The sequence below is a fragment of the Antechinus flavipes genome, chromosome 4 (assembly GCF_016432865.1).
Source record: "Antechinus flavipes isolate AdamAnt ecotype Samford, QLD, Australia chromosome 4, AdamAnt_v2, whole genome shotgun sequence".
Lineage (NCBI taxonomy): Eukaryota > Metazoa > Chordata > Mammalia > Dasyuromorphia > Dasyuridae > Antechinus > Antechinus flavipes.
The window spans coordinates 33277960-33303384 of NC_067401.1; the positions used below are offsets into that span (position 1 = coordinate 33277960).

General features: G+C 46.0%; 2 protein-coding genes and 1 long non-coding RNA gene across 7 annotated transcripts in view; 2 read left to right on the forward strand and 1 right to left on the reverse strand.

Annotated features, from left to right (window-relative positions):
* Window positions 1-25179, forward strand: part of PSMD11 (proteasome 26S subunit, non-ATPase 11) — a 37864-nt gene extending 12685 nt beyond the window's left edge. For 3 of the 4 annotated variants that reach the window (XM_051992402.1, XM_051992403.1, XM_051992400.1), the window contains 11 exons: window positions 803-874; window positions 1394-1451; window positions 3717-3911; window positions 5306-5450; window positions 6455-6515; window positions 8483-8545; window positions 9961-10086; window positions 10829-10864; window positions 11084-11135; window positions 12413-12555; window positions 12680-14345. In XM_051992402.1, the coding sequence (XP_051848362.1) occupies window positions 803-874; window positions 1394-1451; window positions 3717-3911; window positions 5306-5450; window positions 6455-6515; window positions 8483-8545; window positions 9961-10086; window positions 10829-10864; window positions 11084-11135; window positions 12413-12555 (951 nt within the window). In that variant the 3' untranslated portion in view covers window positions 12680-14345. Of the gene's footprint in view, window positions 1-802; window positions 875-1393; window positions 1452-3716; window positions 3912-5305; window positions 5451-6454; window positions 6516-8482; window positions 8546-9960; window positions 10087-10828; window positions 10865-11083; window positions 11136-12412; window positions 12556-12679; window positions 14346-24936 lie in introns of those variants that run through there. The other variant, XM_051992401.1, reaches the window with a different exon arrangement.
* LOC127558979 (uncharacterized) lies at window positions 14039-17316 on the reverse strand. Its single transcript, XR_007953046.1, has 3 exons — window positions 15821-17316; window positions 14897-15012; window positions 14039-14690 (listed from the first exon to the last, which is right to left on the reverse strand). It is a non-coding gene; the product is annotated as an uncharacterized LOC127558979 (long non-coding RNA).
* Window positions 17774-23505, forward strand: CDK5R1 (cyclin dependent kinase 5 regulatory subunit 1). Of its 2 annotated transcripts, none has more exons than XM_051992406.1 (2): window positions 17774-17943; window positions 19275-23505. In XM_051992406.1, the coding sequence occupies exon 2, from the start codon at window positions 19434-19436 to the stop codon at window positions 20352-20354; it is 921 nt and encodes a 306-aa protein (XP_051848366.1). In that variant the 5' UTR covers window positions 17774-17943; window positions 19275-19433; the 3' UTR covers window positions 20355-23505. The 2 variants fall into 2 exon arrangements, with proteins under 2 accessions (XP_051848366.1, XP_051848365.1); XM_051992405.1 differs by lacking the exon at window positions 17774-17943 and adding an exon at window positions 18755-18899.
* Window positions 25180-25425: the final 246 nt, after the last annotated feature.

Sequence of the window (25425 nt, forward strand, 5' to 3'; positions counted from 1 at the left end):
TATATCACATATCTGCTTCTTAGAGATTGGTTAAAAAGTAGTTAATCTCCAACGTTGCCTCAGTGTTTTTTCTTTTGCGAGGTCATTGACATTTCTTTGCCTGGGCAATTGATGCAACAGGAAATGCAGATGACTTTTAAATAAAACTTGGAAAAGCTTTTTTGGGGTAAATTTATTAGAAAATTTTAAAAATCTATTTAAGAAACAGCTAAGTTTGGTATGTCCACAAGAGTGCCTATGAATTGGCTAGTTGTTCTGTCCAGAATATGAAGGGGAAATTGCCCAGCTGGGCCTTTTGAGTCTTAGAAGCAGCTGTTGGAAACAAAAGTCTTTATGTTAGAGCTGTGACTCTCTGCTCTTTACTCATAGTGTATGGACATTTGGAGGAGAACATTTTTACTTTAGGTATTCATTGCAAATTTCTAAGACTTGCCAACTCTGGAAAGGTTCCTCAGAACTACTTCTAGATCCTTTCATACTGTTTGTGCTAAAAGGATCTCAGCAGGAAAGGGAAGTGGATTGGTAGGGTGCTAGAGCTGCCCATTTACAAAAGACTACTATTTAATCAAAATAACTTTTAATAGTTAGAAAACAAAAACAGCATAGTAGGACCCCATTGTAACATAGCTTGTTACATGGCTTGAATATCGTATGTAGTGAAAATCTGGGACAGAAACTAGAAAGCATACACATAGTGTGTAGTGATGGGGTTTGGTCCTACCCCTCATATTAGTTTTATGAGTCAATTGTACTATACAATGGGACTTAGGATTGTTGCATATGTTTTTTCTTCCCACTGTAGGTTGAGTTATGCTTAGAGTGCATTGAGTGGGCCAAATCTGAGAAGAGGACTTTCTTACGTCAGGCTCTGGAGGTATGTGCCAAATGGACTGTAAATTAAAAGCCTGTAAGTGAGACATTGGCCTCAAATGTACTCAATGTATTAAGTTGATTTCATAGTTAATCTTTCTTGAATATTCAAAAGAAATTTAACCTTTTTTTTTTTTTTTACAATCCAGATCTCCTTTATTTGGGAAAATTATAGATTCTAACAGGATGTTCTGCTGTGAGGAATGCTTGAGTGATTAACTTGTCAGGCACTATACTGCTTTTGGAATTAGCATGATAAACATTTTACCTTTCCTCCTTAGAAGTTCAAGAAGTTCAGTTCAAGTGTTGAACCAGTTTCACTGTTGGGTCCAGATTTGGTAGCACTCTAGTTGCCTCGGGTACTGAGTCTTCCTCACCTTCTGAGTTGCTGCTGTTAATCCTATCACTTGTTAGGTTGAAATTGAATGTCCTCAGCAGGAGTTACATACTCATTATTAGCACTCTCTGGTTCCTTTCTCCAGCTTTGCCCTCCCTCAAATCAGTCCTATTTTTCTTTTTTCAGGCGAGGTTGGTATCTTTGTACTTTGATACGAAGAGGTACCAAGAAGCATTACAGTTGGGTAAGTGATTTTGCAGAAAGCAACAGGATTTGTATTAGTTCAACATGTAACATGTAAAACCCTTGGAAGAAACTCCCTCTCCCCTTAACTTTTTAATTTAGGGATCTCAATGATTAGCATCCTGATGAACCCAAGTTTAGAGAAGCAAAGACTGATTCTTTCATTAAAATTTTTCCTGAATGTAGATCTTTAATTTGCACATTTGCCTCATCTCTGACTCTAAAGGAATAATGACATCTTTTTCCACATTTGTGTTTTTAAAAATCCTACAGACTTGGGACAAGGAAATCAACAAGGTTTAATGGATCTCTGCTCATTGCTTTGTATGGAGCTGCTTCCTTCCTTCCTTGTGCAGTCAGTTACTGTTGAGTCCATGAAGCCTTCATGCACTCTAAGCCTTAGCATTACGTGCTTTTGATTCTGGATGGTTTTGAGCTGTGTGACTTGTCACGGGAGAGACTTTGATGATGGCAGTGGAAACATTGTTGGGTTTGAGATCAGACGACCCAGGTCTGAGTAATACCTCTGCCATTTACAGTTTGTCTGATCTTGAGCCACGTCACTTAATAACTTCTCTGGGCATTAGGTTCAACTATAAAGTGAGTAGATGGAGGAAATTGCCCTTCAGGTCTTTTTTAGCTCCAGAGCTATGATCCTATGATCCAGATAGAAAAGAATGTTTTCTATAATTCTGTGGCCTCTTGCAAAGGCAGATGGGAGTAGCTGTTCTGGAAAGCATCGTTATTTGTGGGTTTATAGTTAGTTCAAATGATTGTTGGGGAAAATGAACAGGGATTGTGGGGAGAAAAAGATTGGTTGTGATGTCTCCTTATTTCTGTGTCAGTATGGCCTAGTTATCACTGATGGCCTGGTTAACTGATTGTATGAGAATTAGAGCAAACACTTTAGCCAGTCAGTATAATGTAAAGTGATTTATTACTTACCATCTGGAGAACTAGCAAACTACACCTCGTGGAGGCTCCCAATGAGTCCTGATTTCTTGGCAAACTATGGAGTCCCAGCCATCCCTCATTCTGATAATGTAGGCTCATAGCTACTATATTCATACAGTGCTTTTAAGTGTGCAAAACACTTATATTTTCTCATTTGATCCTCACAACAGCCCTAGGAGGTAAGTGCCAATATCTCTGTTCTACAGATGAGGAAACCAAGGCTGAGAAAGTTTAAGTTACTTGCCCAGGATCACACAACTAGTAAGCGTTTGAAACAAGGCTTTTAACTCAGGCATTCCTGTTTTTAAGTATAGTCCACTTTGCACTGTGCTACCTCATTGGGATTTCTATGTACATCACCTTCCTCTTACTTCTGAACTCATTTTGAATATTTTATTTTTTATTACTTCCATAGCTGTTAAGGCCAAAAAGATTTTAGGCCCCAGAATTGCCTATTTGGATCTGGTTTCCTTAGATGGAGAGGAAGTGTTCTTTGGAGGGACAGTAAGCACCTGGAAAATTTCCCTGTCGTCTCAGCCTTTGGTTCATTGTTTTCTCATGTTTTCTCATCCAAAGATGGGGGGTGCCAAGTGAAATTAGGGGGTTCTCACAGGTGAAATTAGGGGGTTCTCACTATCTTTAAATCCTAGGATGGGCCTGTTAATGAGTTTAGGTTGTCATTAGAAAATACAGGGTACTCTCAAGAGCATAGATTCATTAGGAAGCTCATCCTTTTTCTCAGCAATGTCTCCTTACATGCTGCTTGTTGCTTATGGGCCTTATAGTTCTGTTTTGGGGTCCAGGCAAGACCTTGTCTTAATCCTTTTTGTTTTCCCTGCCTTCCTTAGAGTAGTGTCTTGTACGTACTGAATCATCAGTCACCAAACATTTATTAATGTGTGCTAGGCCCTGTGTTGAGGAGATATAGAGTTTAAAAGGGACCTGGTAGGAAAATCAGAGAAGGATAGCCAGAGAAAGACATTCTGAGGTCTGGAGGCTATGGCCCCAGCCTCCTAGCTAAGAAGCAGAGGGCAGTGAAGAGGTGTAGTCCCAGGGCTGTAGGGTTTTAGAAGGATGATGAGGTTTTCCTAATGAACTTCCTGGGTCCTGGGGAAGAAATCCGAAGGCCTATTAGTGACCAAACAAATGAATGTATAAAGATGGGGGTGTGGAACTCCTTTTGTGTTTTGGTCAGGCCTGAGCCTGAAAAGGAATTTTCTTTGGGAGGAAGAGAAGCAGCACTTAATCAGTATTTAATAAGTGATTGTTTGAAAGGAATCTAATAGATGGTTATGCATCTTTTACCTGCTAGGTTCTCAGTTGCTGAGAGAGTTAAAAAAAATGGATGACAAGGCCCTTCTGGTGGAAGTGCAGCTCTTGGAGAGTAAAACATACCATGCCCTGAGCAATCTTCCCAAAGCGCGAGCCGCCTTAACGTCTGCTCGAACCACAGCAAATGCCATCTACTGCCCTCCTAAGTTGCAGGCTACCTTGGACATGCAGTCAGGTAAAAGCCTCTCACCTTTCTTGGGGAGCCATTGTCTTGGATTTTCAGTGATGCAATTCTAACTCACTTCTTTTTGATGATTTCTCACTCTTTCCATTACAGGAGAGGGGAAGGGAGGAGAGAGAAACTCTTTGCCATTTTGCCTTATTGGTTTACTTTGTTTTACTATTATGAGTTGGAGAAGAGGGACCAATTAATTTGACTATTTGAGGAGTACTAGCATTTTGCAATTCAGTTCAAATTAAAAAAACCCAAACCATTTCTTAAGCACTTAGTATGTGTGGAACATATTATTGCACCATTCCTAACTACCTGCGAGGTATCTACTACCTCCTCTTACCTGACCAATGTAATTTGAGCTCTCATAAGTGATTGGCCAAGGAGCTTCATGTTTAGAGGAAGAAACTAGAAATTAGATCCCAGAATTCTAGCTTTGGTTAAGCTTTCTATCTCAGAATCATTTAACTCACATTAATGATCGTTTTGAGACCATTTGAAAGATGTCTTTTGCCCAGCACAGACCTAAGCCCTGCCACCTTGTTGTACGGAACTAAAGGACTGAAGATGGTGGGCAGCTGCCAGATATGGGGAGTGGGGAATGTGACAGTGTTTAGAGATCCTGGGAGGGAGTAGCATGAGCAGTCTTGCTTGCTGTTTGGCCTGTGGTGACCAACTGAAGGCTTGGCTGGCCCTGCTTGAGCAGGGTCCTGTGGATGTCACAGACCAGTGAGATTTCTTTGCGGGGCACGTTGTGTAAGGCAAATGTCTTCTTAAATGGGGAAATATGAAGTTGAAGGCTTTCAATTTTCACTCAAAATTCCTAAGTTATCCAATAAAAATGCAAGTTTCAGAAATAAATTTATTTTAAATGAATTTACAGGAGCTGTATCTCAAGGAAATCACAAAAGGACCCACATGTGCAAAAATGTTTGTAGCAACTCAGGGTGGCAAAGAATTGGAAAATGGGTAGATGCCCATCATTTGGGGAATGGCTGAATAAAGTTGTGGTAAATGAAGATAATGGAATATTATTGTTCTATGAAAAATGATGAACAAGCTGAGTCACCTTGTCTACAGATAAAATAAAAACATTATCAGAGATTCTGAAGGCTAACCAAAAGTTACTGTGATCCTATAATTTCTCTCCAGCTTGACCCGTGTTTACCCATGACCCGAAAAAGTCTCACTGACCAGTTCTGGAAGTCACATTCTATATCTTTAATTAAATTTGACTAAATTAAAATGTACTAACTTCTTTTTTAGCTCTCTCTTTTCTGTCTTTGGCTGTGAGAGTGAGACAATATCAGTTTGTCTTACTGATATAACTTTTATTGTAAGATCCTGTGTAAAAGCTGAGTGAGCTCCTTTTGATCCGAGTCTTCCTTTGTGCCTAGGTATCATCCATGCGGCAGAAGAGAAGGACTGGAAAACAGCATATTCTTATTTCTATGAGGCATTTGAGGGCTATGACTCCATCGATAGCCCCAAGGCCATCACAGCACTGAAATATATGCTGCTTTGCAAAATCATGCTCAACACGTAGGTGATCGAACAGATGAGATGTGGGAACGACTGTATGTGGGGAAAGAGGGGGCAGGCAGGGCAAGAGGAGAAGGTTAACATGCTCTCCCAGCCTCCATTGTTGCTTAGGGCATGCCTCTCTGGTGGGCAGTGTCCAAAACTGTTACCGAAACCTGTGCTGCACAATTTTTCTTATATGGTAGATATCTTGTGCTGAACATTGGGTAAAAAATTGCACTGAAGATTGAGTCTGAGAGTTGGGATTCAAGTGTTAGTTCTTCCCCATTCTGAGTCTTTCTCCTAAATAAAATGGGGGGGGAGAGAGGAGGAGAGGGTAGCTTGGTTTAGATCACACTTTGTGATCACAGGATTCCTTTACATCAGTAACAATTATTGAGCATCTCCCCAATATGAGAGACATTATCATAGTAGAAATTAAATGTCTTTCTATTATGAAAAGAGTTTTGACTCCATGGATTCCCGGAAAGAGACTTGGATACCCTTAGAGGCCTTCAGATCATACTTTGAGAATGTCTGGTGGAGATTCCAGCTTGGAATTCTGTCGAAGTTAGCTGAGGCCTGCTTGCTTGGGATTATTTTCCAGAAGCCCTGGGCTCATACTGCTTGGAATGAAGATAAGGAGAATTTATAGCAGAATTAATTATGATAGCTGATCAAAAAGCATTGCTAAAAAGCTCCCAAATGCTTACTCTACTGAAATTAAAATTGTTATAAAAATTGAAATAACTACATTTCATTTTATAATGGTTTTGTTGTCATCTGATTGACCTGTTAACTCTTGTATTGTCCAAAACTTCTTTCTTCAGTGCTGAGAGAAGTCATAAAAATTCAGGGGCTCATTTGCATTTGTAATGAACAAATTAGATTGAGAGTCTGAGGCTGGCAAGTCTAGTCTTGCAACTAGGACTCAGGGGGAATCACACTTCAGATAAGATCAGTGCTTTGAATGTTCAATAAGGTAAGTGACCCATTAAAAGGATGTCTCCTTTTTTTTCCTTCAGGCCAGAAGATGTTCAAGCCTTAGTGAGTGGGAAGCTCGCACTGCGGTACGCAGGAAGGCAGGTAGGGAAGACCTATTATGTTCTTGGTGAGCCCCCTATTGGTGAGGCTCAGAGCTCAATTAACTTAGACACATTTGGAAAGGCTAAAAAATTTGGGCAGTGCCATGTTCTTTCATTCCCTCAGCAACTCTTTCCTTTTCCCTCCTCCCCAAACTCAAGCTATTGTGACTTTCTCTGATTCTTGTCCAGCGTCTCGTGTTCTTAAGAAAGTGGCCCTGGTCTGTTGTGATTATAAGTTTGAGTAAGTACTGGGATCACAAAACAGGCCCATATATGATGAGCATTTGCCCCAGGTCAGGCCAGCCCAGTCACTTTTATCCAAACCTTCATCCTTAATGGCTTGGTCATGGTAGCTCTATGTGTTCAGCCTGTGAAATCGTGGATGAGCCCATGGTGATCCAGCGTGCTGTAGAGACCTCACTGATGCTACTCTGACCCCATGATCTGGTGCATTAGGGTTACTGTACGTGCAGCTCCCCAGAAATATTGCTGCTGCTGGTGCCACTTGGGGAGCTGTCCCTCCCAACTTAGTCTGTACCTTTTGGCTGGGTGTGATTAAAAAAGAAAGGTGACACTGATTGTTCTTGTGTACAATAGCTAAATCCTGGAATTGGTATGAATCGTTTTCTTGGAAAAGTGATATCTTAATTCTTGTTAAAATTGTGTTCTCATGTCTGCTTCTGTGCATATCTCCCCATTTCCATCTCTGATTTGAAGAACCCTCTTGGTCCTTTTGGACTCCAAAGTCAGATGAGAGAGCTGAAGGTGATCTGTTGAAGGGATCACTTTGCTCTCTAGGGAAGCACAGATGGCATAATCAAGAATTTTTCCTCTTCTCCACATAGAACTTTAATTGACTTTTGATCAGGAACACTTTAAGAGATGCTTCTAATGTCAGCCACAACCGCACTCTTTATTAGAGTGGTGAGAGCCTCACCACATTTAAATGTTTATTGGCAGTAAATCACCCAGATTCAGTATAATGGACTGGACATGTTCTCTTCTCTTTTCTCTAGCTCTTCTCTCTTCTCCTCTTCCTTTTCTCCTCTCACACATACCCACACTCAAAAAAGATGGTTAGAGATGGATAGAGTGACTTTCTGGGTGGGTCAGGAGGAGACTCCTTCTGTATGATTCTTTATTCTAGGTGATTTGACTTTAGGGCAAAAAAAAAAGGTCATTTTTAACTTTTTCCTGAAAAATAACTTTCCTTGTCTTCTTATATCAGCTTTCTGCTGAGAACAAAATACATTCTGACTTGCATTGTGGTTGGGTAGGTGGCTTTAACACCTAACAAACAACCTTGTAAGATTTTCTATAATCTGAACATAATGCTGTTAGCCCAGATATAAAATAAATATTCACTTGGAGTAAAGAGTGATCATCATCCCAGTGTGGGTAAACTTGTTAGCACTGGATCTTGTCAAGAGCTAATTTCTTGGTTGTGACAGCTTATCCTAAGTCAGCCCTCCAGTAGCTTTTCTAGCAAGTAGAATAGCACCAGTAACGTTCCTGACCTTGGATTAAACCCAGAATTCACTCTATCCCCTAGAGATTATGTAGTATAAATCTAAAAGACACAGATAGAATGAAGGTAGATTTGAGGGAGTAGCCTGGCTTTGCCATCCCTGCTGCTGGTCTTTGGTTGATTGGGGAATAAATTGCTTACTCTGCTAAAAGAATTATTCCTATTTTTAGCTCTTATCTATTCCTAAATCACCTGAGATTATTGATTTTAGGGAATAGTGGGCATGTCATTTGTGTTTTTACTTTCACTGAGGTCGTGTCAAATTTCTCTTATTGTGTCCAGGTTTGGAAAACCAGATTGAATGTTCTGTCTTTGTAGTCAAAATTTTTATAGAAATCACACTGCCAAGAAAAAAGAGAAGAGGGAAACCCAAGAGATTTGTGTTTGGATGAGTATGTGAATGTGCAGAAAGATCACCTTGACTCTCTCCTTCTTTGCAGACAGAAGCATTAAAATGTGTGGCTCAGGCTAGCAAGAATCGATCGCTGGCAGACTTTGAAAAGGTGAGCTAATGGGTAGTACCAGACTGGGTGGGCATGGACTTTTGAATAGTGAGGTAACGCAGTAGCTAGGTGCTGGCTCAGGAGTCAGAGGATCTGAGATCAAATCCTACCTCAGATATGTAATAGTTTTGTGACCCCAAGTGAATCACTTAATCCTGTTTGCCTCAGTTTCCTCATCTGCAAAATGAGCTGGAGAGGATATTAAATGGCAAACCCACTCTCACATCTTTGTCAAGAACACTCTTTATGGGGTCATGAAAACTGAACGGTTAGACATGACTGAAAAACAAAATGGATTTGAAAGATTGCAGCAGAAAAGAAAGTTAAAACTGTGGTTTGATAATTATGAGTAAATTGGCATCTGCTTCTAGGTTTGCCTTACTGAAAGAAGCCTTGGTGGTACTATTATGGTGCCAATACATTTTCATAATCCACAATTCAACATTGCTCTTTCCCAGAGCAAATAATGATTTAAATGGAAGTGATTTTTTTTTCAAAGAATAAATACTTAAAAGATTTTTTAGAAGTTAAGCTTTTTCATGAAAAATCTGTTGGAATAAAGAGTGACTCAGGCATAGGCTAAACTTTCCTGTTCCATTTCCTTTGGCCTCAGGAATTATCTTCATCTCTTGTGATCCCTGTTAGGTATCTTAGCTCCAGAAAATGATTGACCTATTCCTTAATAAAAGAAGAAATTTTGAAGAGTAGACAAAGGCAGAAAAGCTTTGAGCCTCAGAGTGAAATCCAATGCATCCTGAATGCACGTTAGATAGCATGGTGTAGACAGCGAGCCTTTGAGCCACAAAGACTTGGGTTCAAGAGCTACCCTTCCTTTTCACCCAAGTTGAATACTGACTGTGTGGCCCTGGGCAATCACCTACTTTCTTGTGCTCTGGGAAAGGCTCTAAGATGCAGAGAAGTGCTGGCTGACCTGCCTTGGTGGAGGACTTTTCCTCTCTTGGAAGTTCCTTAAGCCAGTGTAGTCAGAGAATCAGAGCCTTAGCCACATAATGTGTTGTTATGTAAAAGAGCTTCCATGTCATAAGGGATTGCAGTTATTGGCCCTGAAAAGTTGATTGGGACCCGTGAGCTCATTTCACTTTTATTTAAGCACTTAACCAAATGCTTGCTGTTTGCCACTATGTCCTGGGAATACAAAAACAAAAATGAAACAATCTTGCCCTCAGAGGGCTTACATTCAGTTAGAGTGGGAGATGCCGTGTCCATGTTAAGACAGAGTACATCGATACAAGAGACATTGTTGGGAGGACCGCACCCAGCCGTTCTGAGGGGTCTTTGGTCAGTGTCTTTGGACTGGAAGCCGTTTCTCCTCCTGGGGGATGAGAGATCCAGACTGAGTGGGAGTCAGTGGTGACTTTCATTGTCATTCTGTGTTTGTGGTGTTTCTCCCGTAGGCACTGACGGATTACCGGGTAGAACTCCGGGATGACCCTATTATCAACACTCACCTGGCCAAGCTGTATGATAACTTATTGGAACAGAATCTGATCCGGGTTATTGAACCCTTTTCCAGAGTCCAGGTAAAACTCTCCTAAAGACAACAAGCAGTTGAGGGACCAGGTGGGTGGAAGTTACATGCGGTCAGATGGCATGGAAGACAGACCTGGACAGTCAGGTCTCCAACCGCTCCCAGGGCTCACCCATTCTCCAAGCCACTGGTGGTAGCTTTTGGACTAACACTGGTTGGTATGCCCTCTGGAATGAAGGACTCTGATGGTTCAAGATGGTTCCTTGGCTGGATCATTGGGAAAAAAAAGGAGGGGGGCGGGCGCGGGAAAGGGCACTGTGCAGCCAAACTGTTTCAGAAAGATAGGGAGGCTGCTGCAGAGTCAGACCTGGGGCTGTCTGAGTACTTGGGGGCTAACATTGTAAGGGAGAAATGTTTCACATCTTAGAGGGTGATAAACATGCACCTAGACAAGACAATTGGAGGCTCAGTGAGAAAGAACAGTGCCCAAGGCCTTCTCTCTTTGTTCTGAAGTGAGCAGTTTGACTCCTGGGGGCTCCTCTCCATGTAGGCAGTCTCCTGGGGCAACTTGAAACTTCCAGTGTTAATCACTAAGTTCAGAAGGTAAGGGAGGCCCAAGTGGGTCCAAAACCATCCGAGGACAATATGATTCTAGGTCGGCCTCGGAGGATGAAGCTGTAGAGAGCCACTGAGTCAGTGCTGCCCTGCTTTTCCCTCTGTCCCCTTTGGCTGCCTGCTTCTGGTTTTGGCATAAATTTCTACTTCAGAATTGATGCCGTTCCCTTTCTTTTTAGATTGAACATATATCCAGTCTCATCAAACTCTCTAAGGTAAGTCAGCGACGCGGAAGACTTCTGAAGCCCCCTTGGGAGAGGGTTTGGGAGTGGGAGGAACAGGTGCCATTTGTGCCTGCTTGGGCCTTCCCGCTTCTCTCTGCTGCTGCTGAGGCCTGCAGTTGCCTTTGGCCCTTTCTATCAGTTGTGCACAAACCTGGGTTGTCTGGTTAGTGTCTGCAGACCTGTCTCCTTAATCCTGTGCTTTGATTTTAGGCCGACGTGGAAAGGAAACTGTCACAGATGATTCTTGACAAGAAATTTCATGGTGAGTGAATGAAATGGGGCCAGGGCACTCCTCCTCCTTTTCCTCCTCCTCCTCCTCCTCCTCCTCCTTCTCCTCCTTCTCATAATAATAATAATAATAATAATAATAATAATAATAATAATAATAATAATAGCAGCAGCTGACATTTATAAAGTGCCTGAAAGTTTCGAAAGCCCTGTACATAAGATTACCTCATTGGGTCCTCACAACAACCTTATGAGGTAGAGGCTATTATTACTTAGCAGGTTTTCCCTATGCTTTTTTAAAGGTATATATCCCTCATCCTCCTCTGAGTAGCAACAGCTCTGGTGTATCGAATGTTGGATTTCCCCCTTCACTCCCCTCACATAGTAATTTGTAAGGCAACTCACATTCTGTTTGGCTCTCTGGTAGCGAGGCCTTGTTTTCTTGACCAGATCTCTCTTGAGTGTTGACAAGAAAGGGCCAGGGCAGTGTTGGTCTTTAGGCAGAATGTATATGAAAGAAGTATTTGTAAGCTGGATGGTGGTTGGGGCGATGTCTGAGGCAGAGAGATACAAATTTAGCTGCTGGAGTTTGATATAAAAAGCCAGACTCTTAGCTCTGGCCACTCCGTGAGTGTATACAGCATCACCTGTGCTCTTGGTGAGGCGACGTGGCATTGAAGCCAGGAAGATCTGGGTTGAATATCAGACTGAGGCACATAGGCCCTGGGACTCTGGGCAAGTAGCCCTTTTAGTCCCCCCAAGAGGCAGATCATATATGACAGTGAAGGTGCTTGAGAAGGGGAGTCACAGGCATAGTCCTTAAGGAGTGGAAAGTGTCAGGTTCCAGTCTTCGTTGGAGAAAAGGTTTGAGGGGAATGAGTGTCCCATAGGTGTATCACAGTAAGCACACCTCTCATCCTAAGATGTTCTACACCCTGAACACTCAGGAGTGGTTTAGGCTAATTGTAGATGAGAAATCTGGGATGCTTTAGCGAAAGAGGAGGAGATTACCACAGTGTTATCTGTGCTGTCCACACCATGACAAAGCCATGGACACTTTCAGTAATGAATTGAATGGGCTTTAGAGTTTGGCTTGGTCCTCTCATTTTTTTTTTTTTTTTTTGGCTGATTTTATAAGATATAGAATGTGGGTATGCTTGATCGGTAAATATGTCAGGAAGTCCAGTGTGAATGGGATACCTGTGTGTGTCCATTTCTGGAGAAAGTAGTGGTAACTAATTTGCTGATGTGGAAATCTCCCATAATGGACCGTGTTTCTTACCTTAGATACTTTTGTTGTCTTTCCTGTAGGGATCCTGGACCAGGGGGAGGGAGTCCTGATTATTTTTGATGAACCTCCAGTAGATAAAACTTACGAAGCCGCTCTGGAGACGATTCAGAATATGAGTAAAGTAGTGGATTCACTCTACAACAAAGCCAAGAAACTGACATAGGTGAGTGCTGGCTCCGGGACCAGGGCTAGCGACAGTGTCCTGTCTTCTGCCTGTCGAGACCAAATGCCTCCTCCTTATGCCCCTGCGGCTTCCCCGATTGACACTGCTCTGTCTTCTCTTGCAGAGTTGGATTTGGTAGCTGTCGTTTGGAGAGTGTGTGTGGCAGGAGAGTGAAACCTTTGGGGAAAATGCTAGGAGATTTTTTTTCTTTTTGTTCTACTTTTCGCTCGGAAAGTTTTTAAATTTCCTCATTCGGTGCATCTGTATTCCAGCCGATAGGTGTGCCAGTTTCCATGTAATCTTTACTGGCCCAACTTGGGAGTGGGGAATATTGTTTAAAAAAAAAAAAAGAAAAAAAAGAGGTTATTCTAAATAAAAAGAAAAAGGCTTACACTACCTAATAGCTGTGCTCTCTGCCTCCTGGGAGAGGGCCACAAAGGCGGCATCGTGGCCACCCACCAGGGTACAGGCTCCATCCGCTGGGCTGTCTCTCTCCTCCTCTTGTCAATTGGATATTTGCCGACCGTCCAAAGCAGCCAACTTTATATTCTGTTTGTACTGAACCAAAACAAGCGACGGTGTGTAGACTGCTCTTTTCTTTTCTATCGGAAACGAGGCATCTCGATGTTCTTTCCCCCTGCTGTGCTTCCCCACCCCGTGGTCCCCCAAGAACGCCGCTCCAGCACCCTGTCCTGAAGGGCCTGGCAGCTCCAGGTTGCGGGGCTTGGAGCCGGCCTCCGGCACGGCCACTCGAGGGATCATTGCAGGCCCTCCAGCCCCCTGGGGCCTGCTGTGCATGTGGCTCTTATTCTTTTTAAAACTCGAACAGAAAAACTAGACTAGACTTCAGTGTTTTAACGGCCCCCTCTGCCCCGGCACACCCCACGCCTCAGTCAGTAGTGGAGGCCGTCTGATGTCTCCTTCCTCCCCTCCTTTCTCCCGGCAGTCTCTGCGTGGTGGAGAGAGGCTATTCTGAAATCGACCGGCTTCTCTCCGTCTCTTCTACTCCCCTTTCTCCTGCTGTCAAATGGATTTATTCCTTTTTTAAAACAATGAACATTGGAAATGAGACTGTGGGGGTGTCTTTAGGGTTTTTCCTTTTTCTTTCTTTTTTTTTTTTTTGTAACCATTTTTTGGGGGTGGGGTGGGAATGGGGTTTCAAATAACCTCATGTCACCCTCCCAGGGAGCTTATTTATTTACCTCTTAAAAATCAAATTGGTGGGAGGCGGAGCACTGTATTCCAGCATGTTTTGTTTTATGATGAGATTACTCAGCAAGGTTTTAATGCCATTTGGGCAGTGTAAGCTTCTGCATCTTTGTTGTGCTGAATTCTCTTATTCTTCCTCATCTTTCTCACCTGTGCCCATTTTCTCTCTCTGGTCTAATCTCTTCTCATCTCTTCTGCCTCCTCCTCTCCCCTTCTCTCTTTCCTTCTTTCTCCTACTCTCTGGCCCTTTTTCTCACCCAGATTTTCTTAATAAATTTATATTTTGTAAAAGGATTTTGTTGTACCCAGTTTTGCATCTTCACTTAATCTCTGACTGGCTATATTCCTTTTATCTTCCCGTCGTTCCCCTCCCTGCCCCTTCTCCCCTTCCTTTTCTCCCCAGAATCATTTCTTTTTGTTCTTACCGTCACCTTTATCCTTTCCTTATCAGTCCCTATCATGTCCAGTCACTGTTTTGGTTTTGGCACCATCAATATCAAATGTACAAACGGTTCTTGCTAACCAACACCAGGTATATCTGATGTTCAGATGAGTTCCAATAAAAAGAATTTTTTTTTCAACCAGTGTCATTTCTTGAGTATTGGCAACCCAGAGTGCCTGCTGGGCATTCGGAAACCCTGACATGTCTGGATGTGAATCTTGAGTCCTTGGTGTATTTCTGATCAGAAAAAAAAAAAGATGTAATTCTGTTAATAGGACAGTGGATGACGAAGGGTTCATGGTGAGATCAGTGAGCCCAAACCAGGGTATGGGAAGAAGCTTTTAAACTGAAAATCCCCGATGGTGAGCAATCTTTTCATCGAGACTCCTGGAAAGCATTATTTTCCAACCTCATTTAGCCACAGAATCCTCTTGGGCTTGATGGAAACTTGTACATTTTGAATCCAGGAGTATTGGGGTCGGGTCTAAAAAATGGAAGAAATGAAGCATATTTTCATACTAAAAAATTGACATGTCAAAAACCGTTTTTGATACATAATTGCATGTTAGAAATAATTTAGATGGGAAATATATATCAGAATTTCTCATATAACTCCCATTCATGTTTTGAACATACTCTAAAGGGAATCTCTGGGGAGGGTGTGAGATGTTAAGTCAGTCGAATTCTCACCAAGTATCAGGTATCTTCCGGACTTGTCTTAGGTTTCCCCTCTCCTTATTCAAGTCCCTAGCCTTCTTCATTCTTTGTTCCTCTGTGGGAATTTGTCCGGAAGACCTATAAGTTAGCTGGGGAGCAAAATTAAACTTTTGTATCCAGTTCAATACAACAGGTCTTGAATTGTGAGGTCTGGGAGATTGGGACCAGACTAATCTGTAATTCCGCTTTATTGTGAAGGGCAGGCTGATGAGGCACTCCATTGGGTATAAACCACAGGATGCTCTGAGGGGAACAGGGTGCTGTCAGGGAGAAGTGGCCAAGCCGTGTGGCTCATGGGATGGATACATGTGGCATTTCCGTGGCGAGTGCTCCAAAGAGCCACTAGATGGCGTCCTAGGATCCCAGTAGGAACAGTGCTCTGGAGGTGTGGCTGGGAGGGGTAAGGGAAGCAAGGAATGGTGAAGGGCTTCATTTCTTTCCTGATTTATGGAGATGGGCCTCAGGGAGCTTAATGTCCTGTACTCTCGAGAGAGGCTAGGGAAGACAAAAGCAGGCCCAATAGACAGTTTTGCCCTGGGGTCTTTGATTCAGACATTTCTGGCTGCATTGTAACTTGTGTTACTTTTTCTAGATCGTGTGTGTGTGTGTGTGTGTGGTACGTATGTGTTTTCACAAGAAGCTGTTGTGAAGAGTGGGCTCAATTCCACCGAGGCGATACTAGGAGAAATCAATTAGAGTTGTTTAAGGGGCATAAAAGCCAAGGTTGGATTTTAACAGGAGAGTGGATAGTTTTTTGGACAAAGTGGTGGCGTGCTGACTAACTCTTGTTCCTCTGCAGGCAGGTAGATATAGAATGTGGAAAGACTTCTGGAATTTGAATCCGAATCTGGGAAGACCCGGGGTTTGTTGGAATTTGGGTTTTACTACTTGATTCACCTTTGGGAACTTGGGGAAATCACTCCACTCTTGGGATCTCATTTTCTTCCTCTATGCAATGACTGGACAAGATTATATTTCCAGCTCTTGATTCCTATGAACCTCTGAGGCAGTTAATCCAGTTTCTTCCAAAGGTGCCAAATCTTTTAATAGCTTAGAAAACAACACAAGACTTTGGGAGCACCCTATAGAATTTAGAGGACAGAATAGGTTATTTTTTATTTACTTTTTTTTGGGGGGTGGGGTGGGGATAGATCGTGAAGGATGCCTATTTGGAGAAAGCACAGATTCAGCCTAGGAATGTCTCATTCTTCTAGGTCAGGATGTTATGGGATTTGAAAATGTCACAAAAACAATCCTGATGTGCTTAGGGGCATGTGAAAAAGGAACCCTTTCCCAAGGTGCCTTGTGAGAAGATTTGGAGGGGAAAAGGGAGGGTATTTTATTTCAGAGTGTAGAAATTCATTCTCTCTTGCCATTGAATTGAAAGCAAACTCAAGCTTGTAGAGCAGTGAATTCTAATGTAGCTGAATTTCATGGCAAAATCAATAAACTTTGCATATTTCATCATACCTCTTTCCTAATTTTGACCCCCTTAGATTAAAGGGACAGACCTGACACTAGGAAAGTAGCATAGAAAGGGGTCTGAGGCATAAAAGTCAAGAGACCCCGAGTTCTAGGCCTAGTTTGGCCCCTTCTAGCTTCTCATTGGGTCTTAGTTTCATTATTGCTAAAATGAGTTTGGACCAGGTTACTTTTAAGGTATTTTTTGGTTCGGTTCACATATTATTTTTTAAAAAAATTAATAAATTCATTTGTGATTTTAAAGAGAGGCAGTAGGGTCTGGTTTTTGTGAAATAAAGAGGAACAGACTATTGTCTGTTGCTAGTTGAAAAAGATGGTGATTAGGAGCTGGACTTATTTCATTAGTCTTGGGAACCTCCCTCTACCAATACAATCAATTTAATGGTCTTAATTAAGAGTTACTTAGAGCAAGCTAAGTGAAATGATTTTTTGATTCACACCTCCATACCTCTCAGAGTACTTGAACTCAAGGCTCTTCTCCAGACTAGGCTGGCTCTCATACCACACACTGCCTCTGGACAGCAGCATAGAAACACCACGTGAGCTCAAGGCCTTAAGACTCCTGTATTAGAAACCTCCGATTTCACGTTCACATGGGAGGCTCAGGGTTATTAGCTTCTTTGCAAACATGGTACACATTCACTCGGATTTTAATTTCTGGGTGCCAAGGCTTGGGCCTATTCTAGTATATGCTATAGAAAATCTAGATTTGTACCTGAATTCTTTATGAACTGTTCCTCAAACTACATTTAGCCTCCTCTGACTGGGTGGAGGCCCTGTCCTATTGTGAGTGACAAGGGATGCTCTAAAGAGATGGGGAAGATGGTGCTTTATTTGCAGGGTCATTGATATAGGGGTGGAAAGGACCTTAAATGTGTTCAGTATTATGTGAGGAGCATCTTGCCAGCTGCTGTGAGATTGTGTGTGTGTGTGTGTGTGTGTGTGTGTGTGTGTGTGTGTGTGTGTTTGAGAGAGAGGGAGGGAAGAAAGGAGAGAGAATGAGGGAGAGGCGAAGGGGAGAGAGAGAGAGAGAGACAGGGAGGAGAGGAAAGAAGAGAGAGAGACAGGGACAGAGAGAGAGAGACAGGGACAGAGACAGAGACAGATTGATTGCTGGCCCAGGGTCGGTCTATTGTCTCAAGCCCAGCCTGCCCAAATTCTGAGAAGCTCGTAGCCAGGGAGCCCCACCTCGGCTCTTGCCTCTCGATTGCAGAGGGATCATCGATCCCGAGCTGGAGGAAGCTCACCCATTATCTGACTTAGCCCCCTTATTTTAAGGAGGAACGCTAAGCCCCGAGAGAGCGGGAGGCTCCCGGGCGCTCTAGAATCCCTCCAGCGCTCTTTACGGACGCATAGGTTTCGTCTCGGAGATATCGTAAAGGCTGGAAGTAGGGAAGGGGTTTTCCTTTTGTTTTTGGAGAGCTTATGAGCCAGGAGAGCCCAGTACAAAAGACTCCAGCGCCCGTAGCCCGGGCCAGATGTTCTTCTTCGCTAACCCTTAACGATCGCCGGCCCGGCTGGCCCGAGAGGCTCTGGAGGTGACAAGGGCGGGGAGGGGTGACTTGGAGGGGAGAGGGAGCCCGGCGGCCCGGGCTGGCGGGGCTGCTGCGGGGAAGGAAGCCCCCAAAGCCGGCCGAGGGGACTGCGCCGGGGGCTGGGCCCCCCTAGCTCGCTCGGTCCGGTCCCTCGGGCTCCGCCTCGGGTGGGAACAAAGGCGGCACGTGCGTGGGCGGGGCGGGGCGGGGCGGGGTCTCCTCGGTCGCCGCCGGGGACCCCTGGCCCATGCGGCAGCTGCTGCGGGAGCTGCGCCGGCGGCCAGGGGCGGAGAGGAGGCGGAGCCGGGGGGCGGGGCCGGGGCGGGGCCGGGGCCGCGTGCTGCTGCTGTCACCGCCTCCTCCGCCGCCGCCGCCGCCGCCGCGGGTGTCTCGGGATTCTGAAATGGAACGCGGACACTAGAGGCGCCTCCTCCGGCTCTGGCTCCGGCTCCGGCTCCCGCCCCGGCCTCCGAGCGGCGGCTGCGAGCCCTGACAGCGGCCACGGCCACGGCCACGGCAGCGGCTTCCCCGGCGGAACGAGGCAGGCCCGGGAGCTGGCCGGCCGGCGCGTGGGCAGGGCGCGCGGCCCCGACGGGTCGCTGGGCTCCGGGAGCGCGGCGGCGGCGGCGGCGGCGGCGGCGGCGGCGGGGGGCTGCGGGGGACGGCGGGGCACGGCGGGGGGCGGGGCCGGAGCCGTCGGCTGCAGAACCTTGGACAGAAGCTTGAGCCCGAGCCGGGAGCCCCGCGCGCCTCCGCGGCCCCGCGCGCCTCTCCGCGGCCCCGCGCGCCCCTCCGCACTGCCGCCGCCGCCGCCCCGGCCGTTGCCCCTGCCTCTGCCGCCCCTGCGGGCTGGCACAGAGGGAGCGGCTCCGGGTGCGCACTGCGGAGGGCGGGAGCCGAGCCAGCTCCGAGCAGGAGCCGCGCTGCGCTGTGCTGCAGCTGCGGGGGCTGCTCTCTCGGTAAGCTAAGCTCCGCCCGAGCCTCCCTGGGGGGGGGGGGGTCTGAGGAAGGGGAGTCCGGGGTGGGAGAGGGAGCGGCGCCGGGGCCCCCCGGAGCGTTTCCCGGATGGATGGAGGGATGCAGCCAGGGATGCAGGGAGGGAGGAGGGAGGGAAGATGCTGCAGTCAGTGGAGGCCAGACAGAGATGCTGCGCCCGAGAGGGCTGCGGGCAGGGCTCAGAGGCTGGCAGGGGGCCCCCAGGAGCTGGGGAGGGGAAACCGGCCTCCGGTTGCGCCCCAGTCTCGTCTCCCAGTGCTTCCCTGTGGAGCAGGGTGGGCGCGGAGCGGCCCCAGCCTTCCCGGTGCTAAGAGAAACCATCTTGTTTTTCTCTGCAGATCTGAAGGGGGCCGCAGCCCCTCCCTGAGTCCCAACCCCCAATCCAGGGGCACCTAAGGAGTGGGTGTTCTTGAACGGGGTTCCGGCCCTGGCAGGCAGGGAACCCAGGTGGACTGTCCCTGCCTCGGAGCCTCCGGTTGTGCTTCCCACCTGACACCATGGGCACCGTCCTGTCCCTGTCCCCCAGCTACCGGAAGGCCACGATCTTTGAGGATGGCTCAGCCACAGTGGGCCATTACACTGCTGTGCAAAACAGTAAAAACGCCAAGGACAAGAGCTTAAAAAGGCACTCCATCATCTCTGTCTTGCCCTGGAAGAGGATTGTAGCTGTGTCAGCCAAGAAGAAAAACTCCAAGAAGGTCCAGCCCAACAGCAGCTACCAGAACAACATCACCCACCTGAACAATGAGAACCTGAAGAAGTCTCTCTCCTGTGCCAACCTGTCCACTTTCGCCCAGCCCCAGCCCGCCCAGCCTCCGGCCCCCAGCGCCAACCAGCTTTCTGGTTCTCAGACTGCTGTGTCCTCCGTCAAGAAGGCCCCCCACCCCAACTCCACTGCTCCTGGGACGCCCAAGCGGGTCATCGTCCAGGCCTCCACCAGCGAACTCCTGCGGTGCTTGGGGGAGTTCCTGTGTCGGAGATGCTACCGCCTGAAGCACCTGTCCCCCACGGACCCAGTGCTCTGGTTGCGAAGCGTGGACCGTTCGCTGCTCCTGCAAGGCTGGCAGGACCAGGGTTTCATCACACCGGCCAACGTGGTCTTCCTGTACATGCTCTGCAGGGACGTCATTTCCTCCGAGGTCGCCACAGACCATGAGCTCCAGGCTGTCCTGTTGACCTGCCTGTACCTCTCCTATTCCTACATGGGCAATGAGATCTCCTACCCATTGAAGCCCTTCCTGGTGGAGAGCTGTAAGGAGGCATTTTGGGACCGCTGCCTCTCCATTATCAATCTCATGAGCCCCAAGATGCTCCAGATTAATGCTGACCCCCACTACTTCACTCAGGTGTTTGCTGACCTGAAGAATGAGTGCAGTCAGGAGGACAAGAATCGGCTCCTTATCGGGCTCGACCGGTGAATTCCACTCACGCGTATGCGGCTTACGGGAACAGTACATTTTTTAATTTATTATTAAACACACAGTTTTGTGAACATATGTGTCTAGCAAAGCCACCGAAGGGCCTCCCTGTTCTGGGCCTCCCCCACCCCTGGTTTAGTCCAGCCCTGGTCCTTAATTTCTGACTGCTCTGGGGAGCGTTTTTGTCTGGGAACCTTTGCAAAGTTTAGGGGCTGATTTCCCAGTTGTTTTCTGGCCACTGGAAGCTTGCTCTCCATAACTTTGAAGGATTGACTATTCTTGCCCCTCATTACACCCCTTTTGTCCCCCTCCCTTTTACCTGGTCTTGGGAATAGGGTGAGATGAAGAGATGTTGAACTTTGAGATGGAGAGGCCTTAGCTTATCCCATAGAGACCCCTTGTCCTAGAAATGGACTCTTCCTGCCTGAAGTCCCCCTACTCACCCAGCTCTACCCTTACCCCTCCCAATCCCAGGGAAGGGGAAGAATTCATTTCCCCAAGTGGCAGCTGTGTCAGGAATGACCAGGGGACTTCTCCCAAGGATACCATCCTGGGCCTAATTAATACATTGAGCTGGAACCTCTCAGTTCTTGGCTGCCCTGGAATCAACTTGTAGCCCACATCACTCTAATGTAACAGAAAATGGCTGATAGAGGGAGGAAAATCAGTCTTGAAAAATTTTTTTAACCGTATGTTATTGCTGGGTGTTTTTTTTTTTTGGGGGGGGGAGGGGAGGGTGGATTTCTCAGAGTAGGAAAAGGGAAAGCCTGTAATTTAGAATTCCATTCTCCCTATCTTGCTTCTTATTTATTTCAGGTCCTAGGTATTCATTCCTGGCTAGTGAAGCCAGCCCAGCTCATTAGGCTCTCTGGATTATGATAGTAGTTTTGTGAGTCCCAGTGAAAGGGGTGGGACTGTGCTTAAGGACACTTGTCTTTTTATTGTTTTTTTTTTTTCTTGCTGAATAATTTATCTGAATATTTCCACTTAGTCACCTGGTGTGTCACACCTGGGGATGGGAGATACCGCTTTAGCTGCCTGGCAGCAGCCTGGCTCCCTTGTGGGAAGGCCCAGTGGACTCTTGAGTTAGTGCTGAGCTCAGGACTGGTGCCACTTGCAGGTCTACATGGCACAGAGTCTACAGAGCTCAAGCAGCTGGTTCAGTTGATCTGGGCCGGCCCTGGAGTCAAGGTGCCCTGCTTCCCTCCTCGCCCCTGCCAATTTCAAGTTGTTTCCAAACAGCTTGTGCGAAGCCCCCACGGGTCCCAGGATGGGAGTTGGATCTTGTAGACAATTATGAAATCTGGACTCACACCCTGATGGCTCCTGGAGCCTGTGTGTTGACAGTGTGTCATCTAAAAGCACTGGTTCTCCTCTTCTCCGGTGGCTGCCATGGACACCAGTTTGTGACATTGTCGATGCTCGGCTCTCTGTTTAGTAGTTTGGGACTTTGGGGACGACGGAGAGGAGGGAGCAAGTCTGTTTCAGTAACCCCTGCCATGGCTGGGGAGAACAAAGGTGGCTAACACTACAAAAGATTCTTCTCTTTGGCCTGGCAACCCTGGGGAAACTTCACCCTGTTGGTGCTGGATTCTTACAGAATAGGAGATAAAAGGTCTTTTTGCTTAGGGTCAAATAGAACACTAATTAGATGGCTGCTGGGGTCAGCAGCAGGCACTCCTGGATTGAAAAGTCAAAATGTATTTTTTTTTTAACAAAAAGAAAAAAAGAAGAGAAAGCTGTGAAATTGAGGCCTTTGGCTTATGATGTCTGGAGCAGGCAGCCAACTTGAGTCAAACTGTGGCGTCCGGAGGGATGTAGGCGAGGGTGTCCGGATTACACAGGTAAGGAAGGAGAGTGTCTGCCCAGCCTCAGCGTCGAGGCCTAAACTGAGCCATTAACGTGGATTGTAAGATACTTTTTGGACGTGGAACTGGAAGAAGAAGGAGTTTCTGCAAAGTGACCAGCATGACGCTTGGCTGCACAGTTGGAGTCTCTCCTTTGATGGACTCTTCCTGGGGCTTGTTCCCTTTCTGCTCCCACATCATTGGTGTGGGACCCGGACTCCCCCTCACGTGGCACAAAAGGAGGGAGCTTTGGGTGCCGAGGAACTGAAAGAGGAATGAGGGTGACTTGTTTCAATCCTAAGTCCAGCTAGCAGAGCCTGGACTGAGACTCTCTGGTTGAGCTCCTTTGATTGGATTTCAGTTTTGGGTCTGCTTCCTTCTCTTTCCCTGTATTTATTTATTTTTTTTCCCCTAGGGAAGGAGGAGGTGGAGGTGCAAATTTCAAAGGTAGTTGGGGGGCCTAAAGGAAAAGAAATCAACCATGTAGTTAAATCATTGTAAAGTATATTTCTTGCCCCTCTCCTTCCCTGCACCAATCACCAGTGTTGTGTAAAGGACCAACTGATATACTTGAGTGTGCAAGCAATGAACACAACTGACATGCTGCTATGAAGAATACTTTTAGAACAAAAAGAAAAAAAAGAGAAAAAAAGAAACTAACCAACAAAAAAAAAAAAAAAACAACAAAAAAACCCCTTTCTTCTTTGTTGCTTTTACAGTGATCTTGTGCATGCAAACAGGCGCATTCTGTGTCTTCAGAAAATAATCTTAGAACAGATGGTTGTGAACATTTACACCCATGCACAAACCAAGTCAGAGGAATCTTTCTCAGTATCTGGTTTCTCTCCTTTTTCCCCCTTCTTCTTCCCATCAGCCCTGGGGGGGGGATCGATGGATTTCTTAACCATGCAGTTTTTAGGGTATAGTTTGGTTCCAGAAGTTGTTAAACTTGCAATGAAAAAAAAATGTGCCATTTCCCCCCTTCTTCCTCTTCTCCCCCTACTTGAAATGATCCACAGCTGTATATTTGAAACTGCTAATTACCCATGTGCGTGCGGTGTATGTTGGGTTTTTCTTTTTTTAGTGCAATTTCCTCTGTAGATCTCCTTTGACCAAATTGTGGGTGTTGTTAATATTAATTTATATTCGTCTCATTTTGTATGTATGTGTAGCGTGTTTGTAAGTATGTGTGGTTTATAATCTGACAAAGTCATGAAGCTCAGTCTGGCTGTAATTTAATTCCTTCCCCTTATTTTTATTTATTTTTGTACCGTGCTGATTAAATAAAATGCACTGACCATCCATTATGCAGCTGCAGGTCCCTCTCTGTGGTTGGTTATTCAGGGTATGTGTATGGGTGGGGGAGAGTGGGGAATTGATTCCCTCAGCCTTGATCTAGGGAAAGGGAGGGAGTCCCAGGGAAAGGAGGGGACGCAGCTTCAGTCCCCTGGGCTTTGATATCTGAGGCAAGAAGGCCCGGATGGAGACATGGGATCTCCAAATGGACAGGAAAGAAGGAAGGGAGGTATTTCCGAGCCATTTGACCTGGAGCCAAGTGGGAGTGAGGGGCTACCCCCATGGCTGAGCAGCTGTTAAGGAGGTTTAAGGGCTGGCTCCACTCAGCCTGATGGGAGGGAGGGTGACACTTGTGTCTGTCTCCCATTCTGAGACTTGGGTCTGACCGCTCCAGGTGCTGCTTGCTTCCCCGCACTGTTGGCTCTTGCCATTTCCTTCTTCCCAGGGGATTCTCTGTCTGAATCGGATTTGAGTCTCTTTGATATGACCCTCCTGGGTCTGTCAGTTCAGTTCTAGCCATCCCTGAGAGATAAGCTAAAATCTAGGTCTAGGAGTCTCACTATGGCTCCATAACCTGGAGGTTAAAGGACCCGTGATTGTGGCCACATTTCCAATCCTGAAAGCAAAAATGGGGATAAGGAAAAGCCCTTGTCTTCCCCAGTTCTGATAGCCATCATTTACTCAAAGTCCTTAAAACATTTCAATGAAACCATCTGCCTGCCCCTCTAGGAGAAGCACCAAGGTAGAATTAAGCTCCTGCTCATCTTTTTTTTTTTTTTTTTTTTCCCTAAGACTCAGCTTCCCCTGGGCTGGTGGGTAAGAGCAGTGCATGAGGAGCTCCCCCTCAGCCCCTCCCTGCCCTCAGCATCCCCACTCTAGGCGCCAACACAGCTGGATGGCACTGATGCCCACATCTGAGAGCCGCAGGAGAAGGCAGGGAGCTGGTCTTTGTCTGAGAGGTACCAGGCTTTCCCAGGGCAATCCTCATTACGAGGTAACTGAGGGAGGGAGGGAATAGCAGATCCAGCCTTTCCACCTTCTTGCCCCCAGTTTCCCCTCTTTTCAACCTCATAAAATCAGGTTTATTTGCTTTTCCTCCTTTCCCTTTGTGCCCACTTTGCCTTGATGGGGGGCTGCAAGGTAACGGCTTGGATTTCCTCCAAAGCTTTCCCTGGTGTGTTCTGGGAGGAATTGGAAGCAATTTGGGCCCATCCTTTTAGTGTGAGAAGATCCTCCATCCTTCAAATGGGTTGTTGTCATAAAGGGATTGGAAAAAGGGACTCTTCAGAGGAGAGACCTCAGCAAAGTGGAAGAAAGAAAGCTGCTGAATTTAGCACTGTCTTTATTACCTAACTTTATTCTTTCATTTAATCTTTTTGCTGGAAAACCTCAGACAAACTTAATTCTCCATTTTGTGTAACCTGCCTTCTGTCTTTCAGATGACTGGGAGCTGGCCAGCTCCTTGAGGGCCAGTCTGGATCCTGTCATTCTTTGTTTTTGTAACCCCAATGCCTGGTACACAGTAGGTACCTAGTAAGTATTTGTTGATCTGTAACCCCCAGCCCCATTTAAAAATGACACACAACTGGAACAACCTTAAAAGTATAAGATTCAGTGCTTTATTGATTGCTTTTTGTGGTGAATCAAAATGGGCTTTGGAAATAAAGTTAATTCAATGAAAATATTTGTTGATCTATAAGACACCGCCACTCCCATTTAAAGATGACACATAAGCGGACAGAGGATCAGCCCTGAAGTCAGGAGGACCTGAGTTTAAATCCAGCCACTTCCTGGCTGTGAGAAGTCACTTAACCCCAATTGACCCAGCGAAAAAAAACAAACCAAAAAACCACGCATCTCCACCCCCATTTAAAAATGACACATAATGGGAACAACCTTAAAAATAAGAATTCAATGTGCTATTGCTT

Bases quoted from the DNA above. Each gene is read 5' to 3' on its own strand.
- CDK5R1 (XM_051992406.1), top strand. From the start codon at position 19,434: ATGGGCACCGTCCTGTCCCTGTCCCCCAGCTACCGGAAGGCCACGATC.